We start from the raw sequence: 24,226 nt of genomic DNA on the forward strand, positions 1-24,226 counted from the left end.
TGGCCAATTCTCAGGACCTGCCCTGCCAATCCAGTGACCATGGTAAAGTCAATCTAGTACATCATGTGCTACTAATGAATAATACGATGGTCAACAATCATGTTGAAACCACATGTTTTGTCAAAGTTCGGTGCTCAGGTTTTCAAGTGGATCTGGCAGTTCATTTTCAAGTAGGTTTCAGTATTTGTTGCCATTCAAATTACCATCGATAAAATATGGACCGATCAGATTATCACCAATTATACCACACCAAACACTAACTGAGCAAGGTCGCTGTTGAATCCAGTGTGGGTTCCGTTCACTCCAGTAATGCATGTTATGGCAATTAACTTTGCCATGGTTTGTGAATGTTGCCTCATTGGAAAAAAGTACTCTGGCAAAAAAGTTTTGGTTTGTTTGCATCTGCTGAACTGCCCAGTGACAAAATGTTAGATGGTTTTGGACGTCATTGCCATGTAGTTCCTGATGCCTGGATACATGTTATGGATGAAATATGTGGAGCTGCAGGATTTTCCAAACACTCATGTCTGAAATTCCTGATTGCCTTGATATATCTCTTGTGCTCGCATGTGGACTATGAGCAACAGCAGCTAGGCCTGCCACTTGATTTTTTACTCCACAGATAGTAGCTGCATGGGTTCTTTTTTCTGGTTCACACCACCTTCCACAATAAATTGTTTAATAATTTGAACAAAAGAGGACTGTGATTGTACTTGGCCACGAAAATGCTGTGTATAAAGTGCGACTGCATCATCAAAATTTCTCCATAAATGTACACCATCTCAATTTTTTCTTCAACAGAAAGATAACTTATAATGACATAGGCCACCTATTAATCTCAAGAGAGGAAAGATAAGGGGCATTGAGAATGGCTTGGTTAGAATTTCTATGAGCGAGGAGCGGCCCGCTCAGCATAATTCCACCTAGTAATAATAACTCTGCATCAAACGTGATTGGTAGCGAGTAAAAGCAACGAATAGAGCTACACAAGGTAATCAAACATAAGTTGCCCAAAAGGCAATCATTATAAAAGATGTATTGCTGTCTGAATGCTCAGACGGGTAAAAGATACAGTGTGTTTATTACATTAATACTTATAATTTCTAAAGCAAAGTCTTATTACGAGAAAGGGCAAATTATGCCACTCATCTGCAAGAGCTGGATAAGAGCATTGATATTCAATCAGGGTTGAGTGGGATATTGATTATCGTACATAATTCTAAAAATGTAAACAATGTAACAGTCCCAATATTCTGAAATAAAATAAAGGTGTGAACAATGTTATTTAAGTCAATAAGTTTATGAATGTCATTTTCTATGTTTTTCCACCCAAAACTAAAAGACTCAAACTAAGCAAGCACTCCAGTTGAGACACTTCTCAACAAACAAGAGTGATTACTCCAAATCTAGTAAAATATTAGGTTCGTGAGTCAGTTATGTTTTTAGTTAATGAGTTCACTCATTAGTAAGTAGGGTGTTTGATTAGTTAGTTAGCTAGTCAGATGATTTGTTTGATAATTAAAAGTTGTGTGGCCTCATGGCCATGAAACAAACAAAACTTATCCAAATCTGCAGAAAAAAATTAATATTTGGGTCAACATTTGTAAAACTCTAATTCCTCTCTCTCAAATCCCACCCTGTGGGGACAGAGGGACAGTTTTAGTTTTAGTGAATCAAAATTTACAAAGTAAGTAAGTATTTCTTATTTATCAATAACCATTTTCCATGCAAAAATGAGAACATGGATTTTCTTTAATTACAGCGCCAACTACCAAGAATCAAAACAAATGTTTATGACAAAATTTACGTAGTTGTTTACACAGAATCTGATTCTGCAATAAGAAATGGGGGTTCCCATTTGAAATTTTAAGACTGCCACCTACCCCACCCCAAGGGGGCTGGAGTGGAAGGGCTAAGTTTAGCACCATCAGACGTCCCCCTCAAAAATAATCAACTTTGGATTTATTTTTCCATGTCAAGCTTATTTTTTGAGTTATTCTGATTTCTCAACTTAAAATTTACACTGAACTTCCAATTTACACTATCACATTTTTCGAAAGGTACAGCAAATCTGCTCAGAGAACACTAAAAAGAAAAAAAGAAAAAAGAGGCACTGATCAGCTGATCAGTGCCTTTTACTTTAGCACATGTTTTCCTCACAATGCTACCTTACTTGACTATAGCACACAGCTTTCCTTTGAATAATTCTTAGATTTTTCCCCACATATCTAACAATGGAAAGTCCATGATGGAATAACAACAATATGTAAGGGATAGATTGCTACTCTCAACATAGAGGAGGCAAACAATGAAGAAGAGCACCAGAAATATTCAGCTCTTTGACTAAGTTCTTCATCAGACACAGAAAACTCGTACAAGCACAATTGCACACACATGACACTGCCATCTCCAGATGCAAAGCTACTAAAGCTGAATATTTCTAGCATTGTTTTTCATCATGCCTGTCTGCAACTTGCATTACATTTTTCACTTTTCTGTTTTTGCTTCTTTTTTCCTCCACACTTCATTTCTTTCCAGGCTCTTTTCCATTTTGTTTGACTTTCCATGCTCTTCAAAACATAATTGCTGCTCCTGTAAGAAAACTTTCCTCGGTCTGTGGATGAAATTATCATCTTTTTCTTCAGTCCATTACTGCAAAATATAGTACTTCCTGAAATTTTCTTTCCTTACACCCTTCATGTTGACTGCAATATGCAGAAAGCTCGAAATTTTCCTGTTTCCTTCTCACCTCCTCCTCAACCTCATTCTCTATCTCTCTGTTTCATCTTACATATTTTTAGTGAACATATTATGTACAAAGCAGGTAAAAAGTATGTGAAATCAATGACTAAAACTAAAAGTGCTCAACATAGATAAAACAGGAATGAATCTACTAGTGAATAAGATTTTACTCCATGGGAATTAAGTAGATTGTTTGACTCTTAAACTAGATTATCTTTACAGCATGGTATCTCTGTATTCCTAATGTAAGTACTCTTTTACACATTCAGCTGCAAGTGACAGCTTTTCTTTTCTCATTCAGGTTTACTGTATCCATAAATGAAGTCTTCAACTTTACAATATGATTAATTTCTAACTTACCTCTTCCACAGCAAGTGAAAAAGTAAGGCATCTTGCAGTTTCTACTTGTTAGATGTAAAATCACATTGCATCACGTCTTTTAATCATTGTAAATTGTTAACAGATATAACATTATTCACTTTCAGATGATGACAAGTATGGCAATGACTTCATTGGAGAAGCCCATATTCCTCTATCTTGCCTTAAGATGCAGCAAATGAAGCATTTTAATGTTCCACTGGAGAAACAGTTTCTGGTATGTACTGGCTGGTTATAAGAGTGAAAAATTAATAAGTTAAGATAAAGGACTTACAGTATGGCAAAAATAAAAATATACCCTTGCTGCTTATGAACTTTTCACTCCCATGGGAATGGGGGGCAACCCATAGTAATGGTTAGTTTTACATAAAAAAACTTGGACTATACCATTGGAGTATCTAATGGCACAAACACTTAAAGGTAAAATATGTCAGTGATGGGTTCTGCAAATTTACAACCCTCCCTTTTTCCAAAGTTGCATAATGTGAAAATATAAAAAAATAATTGTGATGTAAATAAAATAGAAAGAAACTTCCACATGGGAAAAATATATTAAAAACAAAGATTCCAAGACTTACCAAGCGGGAAAGTGCCGGTAGATAGGCACAATAAATAAAACACACAAACACACACACAGAATTTCCAGCTTTCACAACCGATGGTTGCTTCTTCAGGAAAGAGGGAAGGACAGGGAAAGACGAAAGGATGCGGGTTTTAAGGGAGAGGGTAAGGAGTCGTTCCAATCCCGGGAGCGGAAAGACTTACCTTAGGGGGAAAAAAGGACAGGTGTACACTCGCGCACACACATGTGCGGATGGATATGTGTGTGTGTGTGCCCGAGTGTACACCTGCCCTTTTTTCCCCCTAAGGTAAGTCTTTCTGCTCCCGGGATTGGAACGAGTCCTTACCCTCTCCCTTAAAACCCACATCCTTTTGTCTTTCCCTCTCCTTCCCTCTTTCCTGAAGAAGCAACCATCGGTCACGAAAGCTAGAAATTCGGTGTGTGTGTTTGTGTGTTTTATTTATTGTGCCTATCTACGGGCGCTTTCCCACTTGGTAACTCTTGGAATCTTTGTTTTTAATATAAAAAATAATTGTGTATTATTGGAATTAAAAGGCATTGTGCATAACAAATATACACATTCAATTCACTGATTAAATTGAATTTGTACTGCTCACTCCAGGGAAGAGGGAAAATTGTCAGTGGGAATGTAAAGTAGCTCGTAGGCTTTCAAAATTTTCCCCCTGCCTTCCCACCTAGGTTTATAAGTAAGCAGATCTTTAGTTCCTCTGTTAAAAAGATCAAGAATGTCTTATCACTTGACAGATGTCACAGATTAATAACTATTTGTCAAATAATTAAAACATAAGTAGTATTTTAAGGGAAATTTAGGATCTGCTTTCTTAAATGCAATTTAGGAAAAATCAGGGTAAAAAAATTAGTTTCACTGAATAACAATTTGCAGAGCAGCCTCAGTTATACAATTGAGGATAACAAAAGGTACATCACTTAGAATGCCTCTGACGCTAGTGAGAAAATTATGATACACTTAAAGTGGATGATAAAACATGAATTAAGTGTCCTTTTAAATGTGATAATGCACAGATTAGTGACTCACTCATGAGAGTGGGGCAATTTTACAAAGATGGAAGTTTTTTTATTGTTAATACAGAGCACTGATTTAATTTCTAATAGCTGTTTCTCTTGTATTGGTGGATAATTGACTCCTTGTATATCCTTGATGAAATTCATTCATTTTGGGCCAATGGAATATGATGAAAGGATATATCGAAAGAACATGCTAATGGGGAATAGGGGATGGTGTATTTGTCGCAGTAGACAAGAAATTCAACAAAGGTAGAAATTTAAGCTGGATACAAGATTATTTGGGTAAGTTTCAGTATCAGGGGTGGGTATAAAATGGAAACTGGATCCTTCTGTCACCCACCAGACCCAACTCCTGATGTAACTGAAAACTTTCGTGAAAACCTCAGTTGACTTGTATATAAGTCCCCCAATCATATTGTAATCATCAGTGGAGAATTTAATCACCCAACAATCCACTAGAAAAATTATAGTTTTGTTAGTGGTGGGTGTGGCAAAACACCCCTGAAACATTATAAACTCCTTCTCTGCAAACTACCTAGAATAGGTAATTCAGAACCCCACTCATTGTGGCAATATAATGGATCTAATGGCAACAAACAGACATGACCTCTTTGAGGATGTCCACATTGAAACTGGTATAAGTGACCATGGCACAGTTGTAGTGACAATAATTACCAAAGTATAAAGGAAATTAAAACAAGTAGAAAGGTACACATGTTCAGTAAATTAGATTAAAAAGGCAGTCGTGCCATATCTGAATGAGGAACTTGAAAATTCCAGAACAAGGCAGGAGCATGTACAGGGACTATGGCTCAAGTTAAAAGAATAATCACCATGCACAGGGTACGCGTGTACGCAATAGAACTGTTCATAGTCTGACGGATCTTCCATGGTATACAGTCACTGCAAAGAAACTTTGGAAGAAACAGAGATTACTGCACAATAGGTGTAAAACAAACCATAGGTCTATAGATAGAGAGAAGCTGAATGAAATGTGTTTGGCTGTCAAGACAGCAACCTATGAAGCCTCCAATGACTGCTGTAGCAGAATACTGTCAAATAATCTTTCACAAAACCCAAAGAAATTCCAGTTGTATGTAAAGGCTGTTAGTGGCACCAGAGTTAGTATCCAGTCCCTAGTGAATGAGGTGGGTACTGAAATTGAGGGTAGCAAATCAAAAGCTGAAATGCTTAACTCTATTTCAAATGTTTGTTTTCAAAGGAAAACCTAGGAGAATTGTGCCAGTTTAATCCTCACACCACTGAAAAGATGAGTGAAATCTATAGTAGTGTCAGTGGTGTTGGCAAACAGCTGAGATGGTTCAAATGGAATAAAGCTCCAGGGCCCAATGGACCCCCTATCAGATTCTATACTGAATCTGTGGCTGAGTTAGCCCCTTTTATAGCTACAACCTAGCATAGATCCCTTGAACAAAAAGGTGTGCCCAGTAGTTGGAAGAAAACACAAGTCACACATATTTCCAAATAGGGTAGTAAAAGTGATCCACAAAACACTGTCCAATACCCATGACAACAATTTGTTGTTGAATTTTAGAACACATTCTGAGTACAACCTCAATAACGTATCTTGAAAAGAATGACCTCCTCCATGCCATCCAGCATGGATTCTAAAAACATCAATCATGTGAAATCCAACTGACACTTTTCTCACATGGCTTACTGGAAGTTTTGATCAACACAGTCAGGTAGATGCAACATTCCTTGATTTCTGAAAATCATTTGACTCAGTACCATAGCAGCACTCGTTGTCAAAAGTACAATCATATGGTGTGGGTTGGGTTGTTTGGGGGAAGAGACAAAACTGCGAGGTCATCGGTCTCATCGGATTAGGGAAGGATGGGAAAGGAAGTCGGCCATGCCCTTTCAACGGAACCATCCTGGCATTTGCCTGGAATGATTTAGGAAAATCACGGAAAACCTAAATCAGGATGGCCGGAGGCGGGATTGAACTATCATCCTCCTGAATGTGAGTCCAGTGTCCTAACCACTGCGCCAACTCGCTTGGTCATATGGTGTATCAAGTGAAATGTGTGACTGGACTGAGGATTTTTTTGGTAGGGAGGATGCAGCAGATTATCTAGGATGGAGAGTCATTGTCAGATGTAGAACTAACGTCTGATGTACCATGGGAAAATGTGTTGGGCCCCTTGCTGTTCATGTTTTATATGTTTGATCTTGTGGACGATATTAATAGTAACATCAGAATTGTTGCAAGTGGTACAGTTATCTATAATGAAAGAAATTGCATAAATATTCAGTTAGATCTTGATAAGATTTCAAAGTGATGCAAAGATTGATGACTTGCTTTAAATGTTCAGAAATGCAAAATAGTTGATGTTGTAATCAGCTAACTCATACAAATACCTGGGTGTAACACTTTGTGGGGGTGTGAAATGGAATTATCACAAAGGCGCAGTTATGAGTAAAGCAGGTGGTAGGCTTTGTTTCATTGGTAGATTACCGGAAAATACAATCAGTCTACAAAGTATATTGCTTGCAAATCACTTGTGTGACCCATTTTAGAATATTGCCCAGGTGGGTGGAGTCTGTACCAAATACAGCCAACAGTGGATATTGGACACATACAGGGAAGAACAGCATGAACGGTCGGTCACATGTTTGTTTGATCTGTGGGAGACAGTCACTGAGCTGCTGAAGAAATTGAACTGGTAGACTCTTGAAGATATGTAAACTTTTCCAAGAAAGCCTGCTTACAGAGTTTCAATAATCAGCTTTAACTAATGACTCTAGGAATATACTACAACTCCCTATGTATCATTCACATGGGGGGCAGGAGGATGATTTTAGATTAATTACAGCACATACAAAGGCATTTAAACTATCGTTCTTCCTGTTCTACATAAGTGAATGGAACTGGAAGAAACCCTAATAACCGGTACAATGGGACACATCCTCTGCCCTGTACTATACAGTGGTTTGCAGAGTATAGATGTATATATAGATGAATGTGTAAATATCCCTCCGCTAATCTCGTGTAAATTTACAGTGCAACTGAGAAGTCATGCACATTAAAATTAATACGTCAGAAAGACAGGGTGGCACTGCATTCATTCATTCAGTCAATCAGCCATTACAAGATAGCACCACAGGTATTACTGACAACAAATGAAGATGCCAATAACGGTACAGGAGGCTTGATGCCTGTAATATTGCACAGTTCATAGCTTGGTAAACATGTTGTATTCCCAAGAGCAATGACTTTTAACTGTTGAACTGTATTCAACCAGACATTGGCATGTTCATGTTGTATATATCTTCATTGCCAGAAAAATAATCAATACATCCAGAAAGAAGTTGTCGATTTTGATCTGATGGCAGCATATCCCAGCTGGTGGATAATAAATATACTGACAATGGTTTCAATGTCATTCACCAACAGATAGCATAGTGGCATGGCCACCAGAGTGCCATCTGTGTCTACCCTTTAATACGGAGCACTCGCAGCCAGAAGGCTTGGTGTGGTGCAAATGTGTGAACCAAGCAACTTAGTGAATTTCAAAGGGATCAAACTGTGGCCTTCCGAGAGGTAGGATGGTTCTTTTGTAGAACTTTGTCATCGTGCAATGATGCTTGTATCGTATTCACATCCTCACACCTGTAGATGAGATTCTGGATGTCCACACAGCACAGACACCCCCCAGGATTGTCACATTGTAAGGACTACAGTGGAAGATCATACAGCTACCACAGCACAGATAAGAGGAATTGTGAGCTAGATGTATCAATAGTGAGACTATGGGCTTGCACACCTCTAGTCCACCTTCAAGTCACATCACAGCATTGACATGCATGGCTCGACTGGCACCATCACAGGATCACATGGAAAATGGAATGGTGTGCTATGATCTTTAGCAATGAAAACAGTTTCTGCCTACACTCAACTGATAGTTGTCTGTGCATATGATGTAGACCCAGGCTTATGGTCTACTACTCTTCTTCACGTTTGGTGTTTCTGAAAGGATGCCATCCAGCACTTCATACATGCATGATGTTAGACACGTTATTTTGCCATTATTGCAATGGGAATTTGGTTTGTTGTTCCAACAGGATAATGCTCACGCACAGACTGTCTGTGAAATTCAATGAGCTCTGCAAGATATGCAGCAACTTCCCTGGTCATCATAATCTCTGGACTTGTCTCCAATCAAGCACATGTGTGGTATGATGGGACGAGAAGTGACTTGTGTGACTTGTCAATTAACAACTTTTACAAAACTACATAAAAATGTCAAGCAGGTGTGATTAAATGCATCCCAGGACAGTATTCACCATCTGTACATTTGACTGGACAGCAGTGTCAGCACTTGCATTGCCACCTGTGGAGGCTACACCACATACTAACAGGGGTGTTTCAGCATGGATTGATACCTAGTACCACAGAACTACTTGTGCTATTGATCTGTAAATGTAATACTTTCATGTACTCCATATGCACTGTTGCAACAATAAATCTTGAGTGAATTGGAAACATCTAAAAGGGTACACTATTTTTTTTCTGGCAGTGTATTTTGTAGGATATATCCAGATGTCACAGTGCCAAATAAATCAACAATAACAACATCAATCACCCACACCTGGGAACATCAGTCAGTTACAGATGGGACTGGGAGACTGGCTATTTTGACAGACGCTAAGCTGGCTGTGGTGAGGGATGTAGTGATGCGATTGGCTTGAAAAAGCTTGAGGAGCTTATGTATCCAGTCTCAGATTTTGTTTGATAATGGTTAGAAAGTAATGCAGAAGATAAAATTTCCTGCATATCATGATTTTAATAGCCAAGAACTGAAGGAGCCAGTTAAAAAAGTGTATAGTTTACTGTACTTCGTTTTCATCATATGATGACGTACATGGACACACAGAAGCGGACAATGTATTCTTCATTGATAAGGCATGGCTTCATCTCAGTGAATACATGAGGAGTAAAAACATAAGGGTTTGGTCAGCTGAAAATCATATCTTTCATGAAAACATCTTGCCCAGTGAAAATTGGAGTGTCACTGAAGTTTCTTGAATCTGCAGTCAACAGTGTGATGTACCAAGGCATTACATATTTTATTTCACTTCTTGAGGCAGATGAATATTACTGTTGGTTGCAGCATGCTGTTGCCACCTATCACACATCTAATGCAAAAATTCATTCCTTAAGCTTTTTTTTTTTTTTTTTGTGATCAAATCATTTCTAAAGAATTACGCTTCCTGCGTCAACATCTACAGATTTCTTCCTGTGAGCCTACCTCAAGGTAGGCACTATAAAAACAGACCACACACACTGGTGGAAATACTGATCATCATAACAATGGAGATCAAAATCATAATGTCAAATATACATTTGTTTAGTGTTCATGTGTGCCAACTTTCAATCACTATGCATTAACCTTTCTTTCACCTAGCTCAGCTTTCTCTAATACAGTATTCATATCCTGTTCCCCTGTGCCCTAGTTCTCCTGTTACTCTTCAGTTCTTCTGTGATCCAACCAAGACAATAATTCATCTGTGGCCCCAGAGAGAGAGAGTGAGAGAGAGAGAGAGAGAGAGAGAGAGAGAGGGATGTTCAGTTAAGTAATGCAACACTTTTTTTGCTTGTCTAATTTCGGTTGAAAAAAAAAACACACAGAATTTGTTGCAGGATATGGCTCAATATTACCACCTCAACCCCTATAGTTTCATAAAGTTCCAGCAGGTGGCAGTGGTATACATAGCCTTCAAAATGATATCTGCAATGAAGTTGTGATCCTAACAGACGGCTGCCATTGAGTTTCTTTTGGCAGAAAACCAGACCATTGCAGATATTAATGGTTACTTGCTGAATGACTGTGGAGATCTGACAGTGAACAAGGCACATGAGTCATTGGGCAAGGTATCTGTCATCATCGCAAAAAGGTTGTGCAAACCAGTTCAATCTCCTGCATTCCAGCCAGCCGCTCACAACTGTTACTCCTGCAATGTTGTAATGTGTGGACACTCTCATTAAAAGTGATCAACACATCATGATCAAGCACCTCACTAAATGATTGGACATCTCTACTGTTAATGCTGGCATACTTGTCCACTAATTGAGGTACTCATAGGTGTGTGCCTGCTGGATTCATCTCTGCCTGAAAGACACCCATGAAATGCAATGGAGGACCATGTGTGTGGAACTCCTTGCAAGTTATGAGGTTCATTGTGAAAATTTTTTGTCCAACCCTGTCAAAAGTGATTACACATGGGTTCAAAGCTTTGAACTGGAAACAAAACAGCAATCCATGGAGTGGCACTACACCACCTTTCCTCCAAAGAAAAAGTTCAAAGCCACACCCACAACTGGTAAAGTCAAGACAGTGGTCTTCTGGGACTCTGAAAGAGTTGTTATGTTTGACGTTCTCCCTCATGGTGCAACAATCAATTCTGAAGTGTATTTTGCTACCCTGAGAAAACTAAAGAAATGTCTTCATCATGTTCATCACCACAAAAATGCAAACAAATGCACAGCCCCATCCAAGTCTGTACACCTGAGAGGAGCTCACAAACTGCATTGCTCTTTGTCATCTATCCTACATCCCGAATCTCACACCTTCCAACTTCCATCTGTTTGTTCCTACAAATTGTGTGCTTTGCGGGAAGCAGTATATGGATGATGTGGAGGTTTTTGATGCAGTAAGACACTGGTTCTGATGTCAACCAGTAGAGTGATACCTTGTGGGCATACAAGCCTGCCAAATAAGGTTGCATAAGGCTGTTGCATTGAATGGAAATGTTGTTGAAAAAAAGTGTTTTATAGACAAAAAAGTGGGTAATAATATAGTGTGTTATAATTCTGAATTAAGCCAACCTGCTTTCAGCAAAAAAAAGTGTTGCATGACTTACGAATGCCCCTCATAGTTTATAAACTGAGCACCTGTACTCAAGTTCTTATTTGTATACCTGTCTGATGTGAAATGCTCCACTACTTGGTACATGTTTGTCTTTGCTACTTCCTTTGCTTGTGTCAGTATCACATTTATCTTATAATTTTTATACATATTAAAAGTCATGTACGATTGGTTGTATTGGAATGTTTGCTTCTCATTGAAACTACTGAAGAATTATACTTCCACTCTTAGGAGCAACATGTGCTGATAAGTAAATTCCAAGCAGATCAAAACTGTGAGCCATAATTGGACATAGGCTCAAATTTTCTAAAGATTCACAGTTTTCTCAAGAGATCTTGAATTTCGTGTATATTTTGCAACAAAAATCTTTACAAAAGCAATTGGAGATTAAGTTAAGTGTATATATCAAAGACTGTTTCAATGATATGAATGCTCATGTAAAAATCTCCACTGCAGTCATTCTTATGAAGCAGATTTCTGTAATATTTGCAATGCTGTAAGATATAAACACAGTCTTTAATGTTTTTCATGTAATGTAATCTCTCCACTAGGTTGAGCAGGGAGACAACATGTGGAATAATGATGCTTGGACACGTGGACAGATCCTAGTGACTTTGTGTTATTCCACTAAAAAGAAGGCATTGATTGTGGGTATTGTCCGCTGTGCAAATCTTATTCCTATGGACAACAATGGCTTTTCTGATCCATTTGTCAAACTGTAAGTTTGCATTACATAGGAAAAGTATATTATTCCCTTTCAAATATAGTAGAAAAAATTAACAATCAAACTTGCTTAGTACCAACAAGTTTAAATATAATGGTTATGGTTATTGTTGTTGTTCTCTTCAAACTAAAGACTGTTTTGATGCAACTCTTCATGTCAGTGTTAGTCTATCTTATGCATGTATCTTTATAATTATTGCATCCAATTGAAGCCACTTATTGTACTCAGATCTCAAATCTTGATCTCTCTCTACAATTGTACTTCTACATTATCTATCCAATCTATCCATCTAACCTTCAGCATCTTTCTGCATCTTCACGTTTCAAAAGCTTCTATCCTCTATTTGTCTGTACTGTTTAGGATCTGCATTTCACTAGCATCTAAGTGTACATTCCAGATCAACACATTTAGAAAATACTTCCTAGCACTTGAGTTTATATTAAATGTTAACATACTTCCCTTGGCTAGAAAATATTTTCTTGATATTGCAAGTATACATTTCATATCTGCTTTATTTCTGTCATCATTGATTATTTAGTTACCCAAATAGTATAGCAAGTCTGCTACATTTAGTTCCTCATTTTCAGATCTAATTCATTCAGCATTATCTGAGTCAACTACTCAATTACCTGTGTTTTACTTTCAAACCTATTTTCAAGACACTGCCCATTTTCTTAAACTGATCTTTCAAACTCTTTACTGTTTTCACCATCACAATGTCACCAGAAAACCTCAAAGTTTGTGTTTCTTTTCCATTCCCAGTTTGTCATGAGGATGTGCAATGTGTGGGTAGTTTCCAACCTCATCCCACTCATTTTTTAACTATGCCTCCTTGTGATGAGCTTTGACTCTTACAACTGCAGTCCAGTTTCTGTACAAATTGCAGATAATGTTTCACTCCATGTACTTCATCCCTCATATCTTCATAATTCCCAGATGTGTATTCCAGTCAATATTGTCAAAAGCTATTTCCAAATCTACAAATGTCAGTTCGCCTGTTTTTCATCTATCTTTTAAGATTAGTTGTAGAGTCAAGTATTGCCTCACACTGTCCTACACATCTTTGGAATCCAGACTGATATATTTCCTTTCTTAAATCAAAATAACATTTAATTATACAGATTACATTTTATAGAAAATGACAAGACTTCTACTGTGTAACTGTGAGGAAAATAAGTATCTGATTTGGAGTGAATGTCTTATTGGTTATGCAATGTACAATTTTCTAGTTGGGAAGAAAAATTTTATATAATGAAGTATGGAAGTTTAGCTAATAAGGATGGTGTATTTACATTGCTGCCAAAATTTCAAGTACTGGTGGTGAATTCGCTGCTGTTTCCATGGAGACTGTGCAATACACCACCATAATTCATGTGAAATGATAACCATATTGTAAATTTCACTACAATATGTTGATTTAGGGATGCTTATATTTTGGCTTCAGTGAAGTATAGTCATAACAAACTGACTTTCTCATGGTGTGATACCTGCTCCTCTTCTCTTTATAATGTCATAAAATGAAAAAGTATAATTAAGTGAAAATGTTTGCTGTTCAAAGGCAACCTGCTAACATGCTAAAACTGTACAGTGCCATTTAGTATTAATTGAGTAGAGAAACATATATGCATGTACTGCAGAGAGCTTAAATCACGAATGCAATTTCAAACCAGAAACAATAGATCCCAAATTCTACTTTTTATACTTTGAATAAATCCTGAATGAAACATCGTATGTATGGTTTCTTAGTATCCACAAGGATGAGGAACTAATACAGGATCTATTGATAAATACCATTCTGTAAATATATACTTTCAACCATTGTTCTGTTGCAGAAGTATTTGTTCCGTAAACCATGAGGCTATTATTATTCAGTTCTTTCATATTCACTGCCACCGTCTTTGACCCATTGTCTTGTCCTTAACAAACTGGAGAGATCTAGATTCTGCTATGCACATATAATGTTTATGGTCACTCATACTGCAGCTGTCTTACACACATGATCCCATGCTCATCACCATTTGCTGTCGCCTACAACAATAAATAAACCTTTTTTCAGTTACAGTATTTTTGGCCATAAAATATTAATATAACTTAAATGGAGCCTTGAATCTGAGAAAAATTATAGCCCACAATAAAACAAACAGAATAGGAGGAGCTGACACATGAAGTTCCAGAAGTTCAGCAACATAATAACTTGATAATAACATGAGAAAATTCAGCATGTTTTAAAAACATAACGCATGGTAGCACAGACATCCAGAGGAAATGATCCCTAATTGAGCACTGCTGACTGAGCTAAGGCAGAGTGAGTGAAAGAATGGACTTAGCAGAGTTCAGGTGAGTGAATCAATAGCATACACAGAGTCAAGTGGCAAGGGCACTGAGAATATGGTGGGTTAGTACAGCTGGCAATGATCTGCTTGGGGCGGCTGCCTGAAGAGGACCAACTTCTGCCAGCTCTGCATCTGGTTATGTAGTCATTTCTGCAGCTCCCTAGGTGCAAATTTGCATGCCTGATTGTCACATGGTGCAGTTACCACTGTTTGTGACAGAGCTGCTAAGCCCATGTGGATACCAAACCCACAATGTCCCTGATCTTTGCCAATTCTTATGCCCGTCCAATGAAAGCAAAGATATAAAAATATCACACTGTTATGTTGCAAAATAAAATTGCTGTTTCTCAGTAATTGAGTTGTCCATCATTCAGTCAAATTTTCTGCAGAAACTGATTTTGCCCACAAATTATTTCAGGTCCATGAAATCATATGATATGAAAAATTTTACTATTGTTGTACCTGATATGATTGCTATGTTTTATTTTGCCTTTATCTACAATGTGACCCAGATACTCTGTGATCTTGAAAATTATTTGTTTCCTCTGGTTATATACTTTAGGCCAGATGCTTATGAGTGAAAAGAATGCATAGATATGTCCAAATAGTTTCATCTGTTTGTGCTGGTAACAATTATATCATCAAAATAATTAATGCATGTTAGACTAAATTGTATCATCTGCCTAAGGTAGCAGTGAAAATTGTTACATGCACTTGTAATGCCAAATGACATCACTTGTACTTATGTAATTCAAAAGTGGCATTGATAACCATGATTTTCTGGGATTTATTATCCAATGATAATTGCAAATAATCATATGCAGAGTCAGCATTTGAGAAACATCAAGATCCTGTCATTATGAATAACATTCCCTCCGGTCAATGTTTCAGTTGTAAACATACTGTTTATTTAATAACCACTGAAGTAGAGGTTACATTTAAGCCTACTGTAAAGTTCTGTTTCAGAAAAAATGAAAGAATTTATTGATGGGCAACTCCTTTACTCCATGACACATTTCTCATATGTATGGTATTATTAATATGAAATAACTTGAGCATTATGTGAGATCTGACTTCCCCACATCTGCAGTACAATAAACTGATCAAATTGGATGAGCCCTGTAGGCTGCTTTCGGTTTGATGACGTTTGGTTACAACAGCCTAAAAATGTTTCACATCACAGTATATACACACTAGCTATTACCTGCAATTGCATGGGTATCAGATGCCCTCAATTGTCTGCTGGTTTAGACAAGCATAGATCCTGACTAGCCCCTCCCCCCCCCCCCCCCCCACCCAACCAGCTGTTCCAACATACAATGTGGTGGCATGCACAGCATTGCTACTGAGAGGAGTGTGCAGGGGGGGCAGGGGCAGGAGTGTGCATCTATGCATTGTGCTGTTAAGCTTATGCTCTTCCTCAGGGTTCACATTATCCCCACACCAAATTTCATCAATATTGGTTCAATGGTTTAGTCCTGAATATGTAACAAACATTGTTACTTTAGCACTGAATAACATCAGTATGGAAGTACAGATTAAACACACTGAGGACTGTATAAGTCCTATTCATATGTTGAATCCTATTATGTAGAACCTATCAACCAATAGAAGCACTTTCACAAATACAATAAAGTTCAAATGTCAAACCCCAAGCAGCTTTTTCAGAGAATAAATATTTTCCCTAATTCACATCATATTATTCAGATCAATAATTATCTTGTACTACAAACCTTCTAAAATAGCCTATGTTCTTCCTCATTGTTCAAGCTATCTACATACCAAATTTAATCAAAATTGGTTCATCAGTTTATTAGTGAAAAGGTAACAGAGAAACACATTTTGACATTTTTGACAATGGTACAGATTCATATGTTTTCCATAAAATTTGTTTCAGGTTTTTTATACTCCTTCCATGACTATTTCACTTAGGATCTGTGGAAGAGACATTACGTTTCTTTTTTGGGATTAGGTGTTATACATTCTTGTTTTATATTATGTTCTGCATCCTTGAGTCTATCATGACTTTGAATGTATGGAACAAAAAGCATATCTAATCTAATCGAATTATGTACCACTATCAGAGTGGCTTGTTGACACATTTAGAATAATTACAGCACATACAAAGGCATTTAAACAACCATGCTTCCTGTCATGCATAAGTGAATGGAACTGGAAGAAATCCTAATAACTGGTACAATGCGACACATCCTCTGCGCTGTACTTCACAGTGGTTTGCAGAGTATAGATGTATATATAGATGACTGGGTGAGTAACTGGATGTCATCTTACTGGCCTCCTTCCAACCAACTAAAGATCTTGTTCCTTCTTTCCAATATCCCTCTGCTAATCTCATGTATGCTATATTTCACAGTGAAACTGAGAAGTCATGCCCATGAAAATGAATGTGTTGGAAAGACAGGGTGGCACTGCAGTCATTCATTCAATCAGCCTCCACAAGATAGCACCACAGGTATTATTGACAACAAATGAAGATGCCAATAATGGTACAGGTCACTTGATGCCTATAATATTGCACAGTTCATAGCTTGGTAAAAATGTTGTATTCCCAAGAGCAATGACTTTTAATTGTTGAACAGTATTCCACCAGGCATTGGCATATTCATGATCTGCAAAACCCAAACCAAGAGAAAGCAAATGCATGCAACCATGTTACATTATTGATCTTGATCATTAAAAGCATCATATCAGAGATCAGATTCACATTATTTTGAAAGCAAAATTAAAAGTTATAAATGTATCAAGTTCAAAAATGATTTCTGTGAGCTGGAGGTGACCACTAAAATTTTTATATCCTGTCTGACTTTCTTGTAGGAGTCCTTTATTTTAATCTGTCCTTTTATAGGAGTTTTGTCCAACAGGAGTATGTCTGCCCACTTCTGCTGTATGAAGTTACAGATTTTGTAAATGAGAATGAGGCTGTATGGATGAATTCTTAATTTGTAACATAATAAACATTTAATGTACTGCAAACTGTCCCAGGTTTCACATGGCTGTTATCATGCACTTGAATTCAGATGATGATAATGATGTTTGGTTTGTGGGGCACTCAACTATGCGGTCATCAGCGCCCGTACAAAGTCCCAATTTTTACACAGTCCAATTTTTACACAATTCAATCTAGCTACTATCATGAATAATGATGATGAAATGATGATAACACAAACATCTAGTCTCCAGGCTTCTTGAATTCAGAAATGTAGACAGGCTCCATATGTGGTGGTAGGAATGAGTTCACCCCATTATCACTGTGTTCCTGTTTTCCATAATCTATGTATGTGCATCATCTGTGTAAGTAGTGCCATTGCAGAAACATCTCAAACAAGGACATAATTTACACAAGCAGTTGAATAACATAGATACTGTGTCCAATAACATGGATACTTTGTCTCATATAGCAGATGATGCTAATGAGGTATGGAGCTACTCTGACTTGGTTTAAAAGAATTTTCTAATTGCCTTAGAACATTATAGTGTGAATAGATGGAAGAAATTATCAGTTGCATCAGAGAGTTGCAGAATGAGTGGTTGGAACAATGCTACTCTTAATGAGTGAACTGGTTGATTATACACATAAATTACAACCTGGGATTGTACAAATGACCAACAATGTTGTAATCGCCCCGTATTTGTTTTTGTGCTACTTCCAGTACTTCAAATGTTTGTACAATCATAAGTATTTCTTCCAAATTAGGGTTTAGCAATTCAAATACCAGTATCTACAATTCCATATCAGGGACAAACATAATAAGTATGTTGCAAGTTAATTAATGCTCATACAAATGTTGAAATTGAAACTTCCTGGCAGATTAAAACTGTGGGCTAAACTGACATGCAAACCTGGGAGCTTTGTAAAGGTTACACATTTGAATCCCAGTCCAGCACACAGTTTTAATTTGACAGGAAGTTTCAGATCAGTTCACACACCATTGCAGAATGAACATTCATTCTAGAAATGTTTACACAATTTTTTCAAGCATGTGACTGACCATGGCAGTTAATCTCATTTCAAATAGCCACCAAAGATTGTTTGACTGTCATTGTACCTTATGGCATTGTTGAAATTTAAGTTTAGCTACCAGCACAACAATATAAATTTGTTTTTGTCTATAAAAGTAAGAACTAAGCAAATAATAAACAGTAGGAAATACAGTATACTTGTGTCAGACATTGGGTATAATTTTTCAAGAAGATATAACATCTCTAGGTTCCTGGTAAATCATGACAAAAACAAAGAGCATTGTAGCTATATGATTGTCACTTTAGAAAAATAGACCTAGTTTTAGGGTTGCTGGAGGTATTTGTCTGAGCCTCTATTTGTGATTTACTTGAATTGAACAAATGCAGGAGAGTTTGCTGATCCTTTATAAATTTAGACTGCTCCTCATTTACTGTTAGAGTAACTGGAGATACTCCTCTTCCCTTTCAAGAACTGTAGTTTACAACATATTTCAGTTTTATGCTACCTTCTGCCATATTTTGTGCCACACATTCCTACCCTTCCTTACCCTTTCCATATCATCCACCAACTGCATCATGATATACAAAGTTTGTTTCTGTTTATATAGATATATTTGTTGAAATAAAGAAGAACTGAATGTCAAAAGTTAAAACAATCCTCTCTATTCGTACTTAATAAATGGCTGCTGTCTCCTCAGTGTTTCTTTCATTGTTGAAAGTCAATATGGGATTATAATTCTTGTATAAGTTCTGCATCACTGTTACAGACAAATGATTTGCACAAGTTAATGGACATTTGTTTATAGTAATGCTAACACAAATTTGCATCCTGCTTGGATTAAACATCCATAAATCAGTCCAAGCTGCAGACTAAATCCCATAAATGAGCAGTCATTTCCAGAAGTAAACACTTGTCCAGAAATGGTCAGTTACCACATCACTGCTAAGGCTGCGGCAGCTTCTATCCTTATGGATGTATACTGTGGGTGACTGGTTTCAGTCTGGCAGCTCTTTTCTGATTGCTGCTTGAGTCAGCTCTGAACTGCATAGTTGATGTCTTCCAACCAAGAACTGCTGAAGACGACTCCTGGCTGCCATTGATAAACTGTTGGGTATTAAGAGATTCTTATCTCTTGGCTTCATTGAGGATAAACTGTGTTGAACTCCTGATGAACTGGCTTCTAACTTCGTGAACCATGAGTTATAAAGTGGCACAGAATAACATATTGAATCTGTGCAACTGGCTGATCTTCTGGATGATAAACACACACTCTTGTTGGCTCCTCAAGTAGGATGATGTCATTGTTGTGCGTGATTGACACATGTGATGAGAAGTTGCAGAATTTTTGTGGTCATTGCTCGTGGTGTCTGCTGATGTACATTTAAATTCTCAGCAATGTCTTCATTTAGATATAGGCATGTGACACCCCCTATGACAGAAAGCTGGACTACCTGACAACTGTAGAGATGTGACATAAAACAACACTCCCATACAAGGGAAAGAGGTGAAGTGTCTTCTCCTTCCACTTCTTTTTCTTCTATGCTACTGTGGCTGGTGGATGAATTCCACGTCAGTCTTGGACTCTGTACAGATTCTACTGGGCTCTGCATCAGTGTGCTCTGGTTATGATGGGGCATCTGTGTTGGTAGGCTGCTGTGTTGCTCAGGCTCCCCCATCCCCTTCCAGGGCAGACATGTTGCTGTCACATGGAACTGAAACATAGCTATTATATTATGCTATGAAGGGGTAAATGTATCAGCACACATTTTGAACTGATTGAGATATTTTCATTGTGTGTCTCCATATGACGTCATTACAATGTACATGGCATTCCCAGACAACAACCCACTACCCAAGGTACCCTGCCTTTTTCCATATTGTAACTGTGAATATGCAACCATGACATTGACCTCAAAATGTTATTTTTTGTTGCCAAATCCTCTGGTAACAGTGTTGCCCCATTGGTAGGGAACTGTGAGGGCAGAAGGTCCTCATCTTCCAATTGTGCAATATCTCTGCTGGAGATACATGCTTGTGGAGTGTGCTTATGTAGGAAGAAATAAACATTCATAAAGCATCCTCTAAGGTGTAGTCAGCCATGAGTTGCTCCATATGCCCCTTTCAGGCCCAAATGAAGCATTCAGTGACTCTGTTTGACAAAACAGTGAGCTGCACAGGTTCTGTATCTCTTGGGCCATGTAGAAAACTTCAAATTCTTGATTACTCATCTGGGTGCCATTATCCATGACAGTGGTTATAGGGTGTCCATCCACAGCAAAAATCTGTTCAGATTTAGGCAATCTGAAAACATAAGGGTACATTGTATTAGTACTATGAGAATTAGCTATTTCATTCACAGAACAGGTCCAGTGTAACCTGAATGGAGGTGACTCCAGAGCTCCATTATCTAAAGCCAAGGAAAATAGGATCTTGGAGGTGCTGCTTGGTACTTACAACAAAGTATACAACTGCAGAGTAGGGACTCAATATGCTTTTCCATTCTTTCCAGTTCATATGTTGGTGAACCATCCACTTTGTTGTAAGAATGCCCCAATGGTATCAATGTAGCAGCTTCAATACATCTGATCAATGCACTGTTAGGATGGCCACCCACATTTTGATCTACATGTTGTGAAGAATGATGACCCTGCCATATCATCAGCACACTTATTAGACGCCAAAAATGTGCAAGGTCAGGATGAGTCAATGACTGCTTTGACGAAGGCCTCTGTATTTGTGTGAAGTGTTTGACCTGCAAGAGGTCTCCAACTCTGGTGGTACCATTAGCAATGACCCTGATGTCAAACAAGAGGCTGGTCACAGCCTGGCTGGAGAGATCATTGACCCCGACACTCCAGAGGTGCATCAAAACTCATGTCACTGCCTGCCAGCAACCATGACAACACATTGACATTACTGTGGTTGGAGGATGTTAAAAACTTAATCTAATAGCTGTATGCCAGTAAAAAAATGTGACCTCCATTGTAGACATTGCTGTGTCTTAATAGGTGTCTGAGCCTATGTATGAAAAAAAAGTTACCAGGGATTTGTTGTATTTTTGCAAAGGGAATTTTTGCTCATTTAAATAGCTGTGAACCTCTTTATGGCAAAGATCAGGATGAGGCTTCCTTTTCAGTTTGTGAGTAGCCCTGCTGTGCTGCATTTGATATTTTTGATATGAATGCAGTGGTCTTGTCTTTTGCTACCACCTGGTGGAACAACACTGCTCAAATGCCTACATCTGACAATTTCTTGACCACAATTAAGGATTTCCTTGAAATGTGTGGGACCAAACAATCAAACAATTAACAGTCCTGTAAGACCCCTTCAGTTACTCAAATTCCTGTTGGCACTCTAATGACCAACACTAGCATTCACCCTTTGTGAGCTACTTGTGAAGAGGCTCTGCAATCATGGCCACCACTGGAGAAAACACATGTAATATCCTATTTAGTCCAGGATGAATTGTAGTTATTTTATATTGGCAGGAGATGAGCAGTGGCTTCAAGGTGTTTGTTTATGGGCCAAATTCCTTCCACTGAGAGAATGTCTCGGGTACTCAGTCTCATTCTGGAGAAAAGGATGTTTATCCACATTAAAACAGAGCCCTGCCCATTGCAAAGTACTTAATACTTGGCCAAAGTTGTGTATATGCTCATTGAAAGTGTTCCAGTGATGATGATGTCCTCAAGGTAGATGGTTGTGCTTAGAACCTCCTGAATCAGATGCCCAAGATACCTCTGAACAATGCTGAACTGATGCTGAAGGGGAGTCCCTTGTACTTATAAAGCCCAATTAGAATATTTATGACCACCACCAGTTGATTCTTCTCACTGAGAGGTAGTTGCAGGTATGCATCTGTTGAGTTGGAGTGAGAGATGAGCTGCCTGTGACCCAACTTCCTCATGATTTTTTTGTACCCTAGGAATTTGGTACATATCTGTAGTCAACAGTTGCCTTGGAATTCCCATAGAGATGGAGATTTCTATTTGATTTTTTAATATTGACCATTGAGGTAGCCCACAGATTGTTGGAGACAGGTTTGATAATACCCTACACCTTCAGCACAAGGCATGCAGGAAGTGGCAAAGCCTTACAAAATTTGTGCAAGGTGATGTATACATTCAACGCTTGATGCTGCCATGATATCCTGAAAAAAGTGTATTGTGTATGGCATGCAGTTTCACACATGAAACCTTTCCATTTGTGACCTAGATGTGCTTTGCAGTATCTTGGACCATGAAGCCAAGCAGTTGACAATTATCTAATACCATTAGATTTGCAGTTTTGTGTGTGTCTGTGTCATCAGGAGTGGAGCCTGCAACTGTATGTTCTTATACCTGGCATTCATAACAAATGACCTTTGATATGAATTGTCTTATCACTATGACCCATTAGCTTGCAGTGAAAACTGGATCATTGTGGAACACTAATAAATGATATGAGGTATTGTTTATAATAGTTTCGAGGAACCAGTGTCAAGCTGAAATTGGATGTTGTGTCCGTTTAACTCAACATCTACTAATATTGCTTTACTGATTTGAGAAAGAATACTGTAAACTTTATTTTCAAAATGGTGAACATCAAATTCAAACTCATTCACCACACATATGTCATCACTGGTACAAGTGAAGTACTTGACAGTGCAGCACTGTTTCTATAGACAAACCTATGTCCTATGACCTTGTTTCTGACAGTCAAGCACTTCATGTTTTCATAAACATGACTGTCAATTACGAGTCACACAGCAAGGAGCACAAGATTTAATTTTAAAAGGTTAATGTCCAATGAGTTATGTTTGGTCCCCATTTTGACAGGTGGAACTATTCTTGGACCTATGGTGGGTTGTACCTTCCTGCTGACCGTTGTGAGTGACTGGTGTGTCAGACCCATGAAACTCTGAAAAACCTTGATTCCTCTGCACTCAAGAGTCTGCTCCACTTGCTTAATCTGTTAAGTCACTTGAATAATTGATGAACTCTCTGCCAATGTGGGGGTATTTAAGTGAATACCATAATTATGCAGTGCTGAATCTGCAGTATGAATGATAAGCATGTCCTTCACCATTCTATCAGCATAAAAAACATTACAGTCTTGGGTTTCATGCTGGAATTTACAATCCCAACTGAGACCTTGCAAAGTGGCAACTGATTCCTTAAGTGATTACTCTGGTTTCTTATATGACCTATAAAAGTTAGGATGTGTCACCACCTTATTCTCAAAATATTCAACTAATTTTTCATTTACTTGCATATACCACAATTCACAGGGTCCTCATCCAGAAAGAATTTCTACACCAAAAGTATAAGCCTAAGAACCAGCCCTTGATAATAAGGGAGCATGTTTGGTTGGATCATCTGAAGTCCTCTGTGTTATAAACCGTTGCTCTAGCCTGTCTATGTAGCTGGCACACTGTTCTTTTGCTGGATAACTGAGGTAGAATCCCAGAGGCATCTGCTTGATGTCCTCTTTCCACCAGTCCCATTCTTTGGTCCTTTGTATGAAGTTTTACTAGTTTGCTTCACCATCTGGAATGTATTACTGACAGGTTAGTGTTCTCATCTG

The 24,226-nt window shown here is 38.0% G+C and overlaps 1 protein-coding gene across 11 annotated transcripts in view; it reads left to right on the forward strand.

Moving 5' to 3' along the window:
• LOC126284608 (rabphilin-3A-like) overlaps window positions 1–24,226 on the forward strand; it is a 971,947-nt gene that overhangs the window by 914,344 nt on the left and 33,377 nt on the right. For all 11 annotated transcript variants that reach the window (XM_049983667.1, XM_049983659.1, XM_049983658.1 and 8 more), the window contains 2 exons: window positions 3,228–3,337; window positions 12,174–12,340. In XM_049983667.1, coding sequence (XP_049839624.1) covers window positions 3,228–3,337; window positions 12,174–12,340 — 277 coding nt within the window. The remainder of the gene's footprint in view (window positions 1–3,227; window positions 3,338–12,173; window positions 12,341–24,226) is intronic.

This window comes from Schistocerca gregaria, chromosome 8 (assembly GCF_023897955.1).
Source record: "Schistocerca gregaria isolate iqSchGreg1 chromosome 8, iqSchGreg1.2, whole genome shotgun sequence".
NCBI classification, from domain to species: Eukaryota; Metazoa; Arthropoda; class Insecta; order Orthoptera; family Acrididae; genus Schistocerca; species Schistocerca gregaria.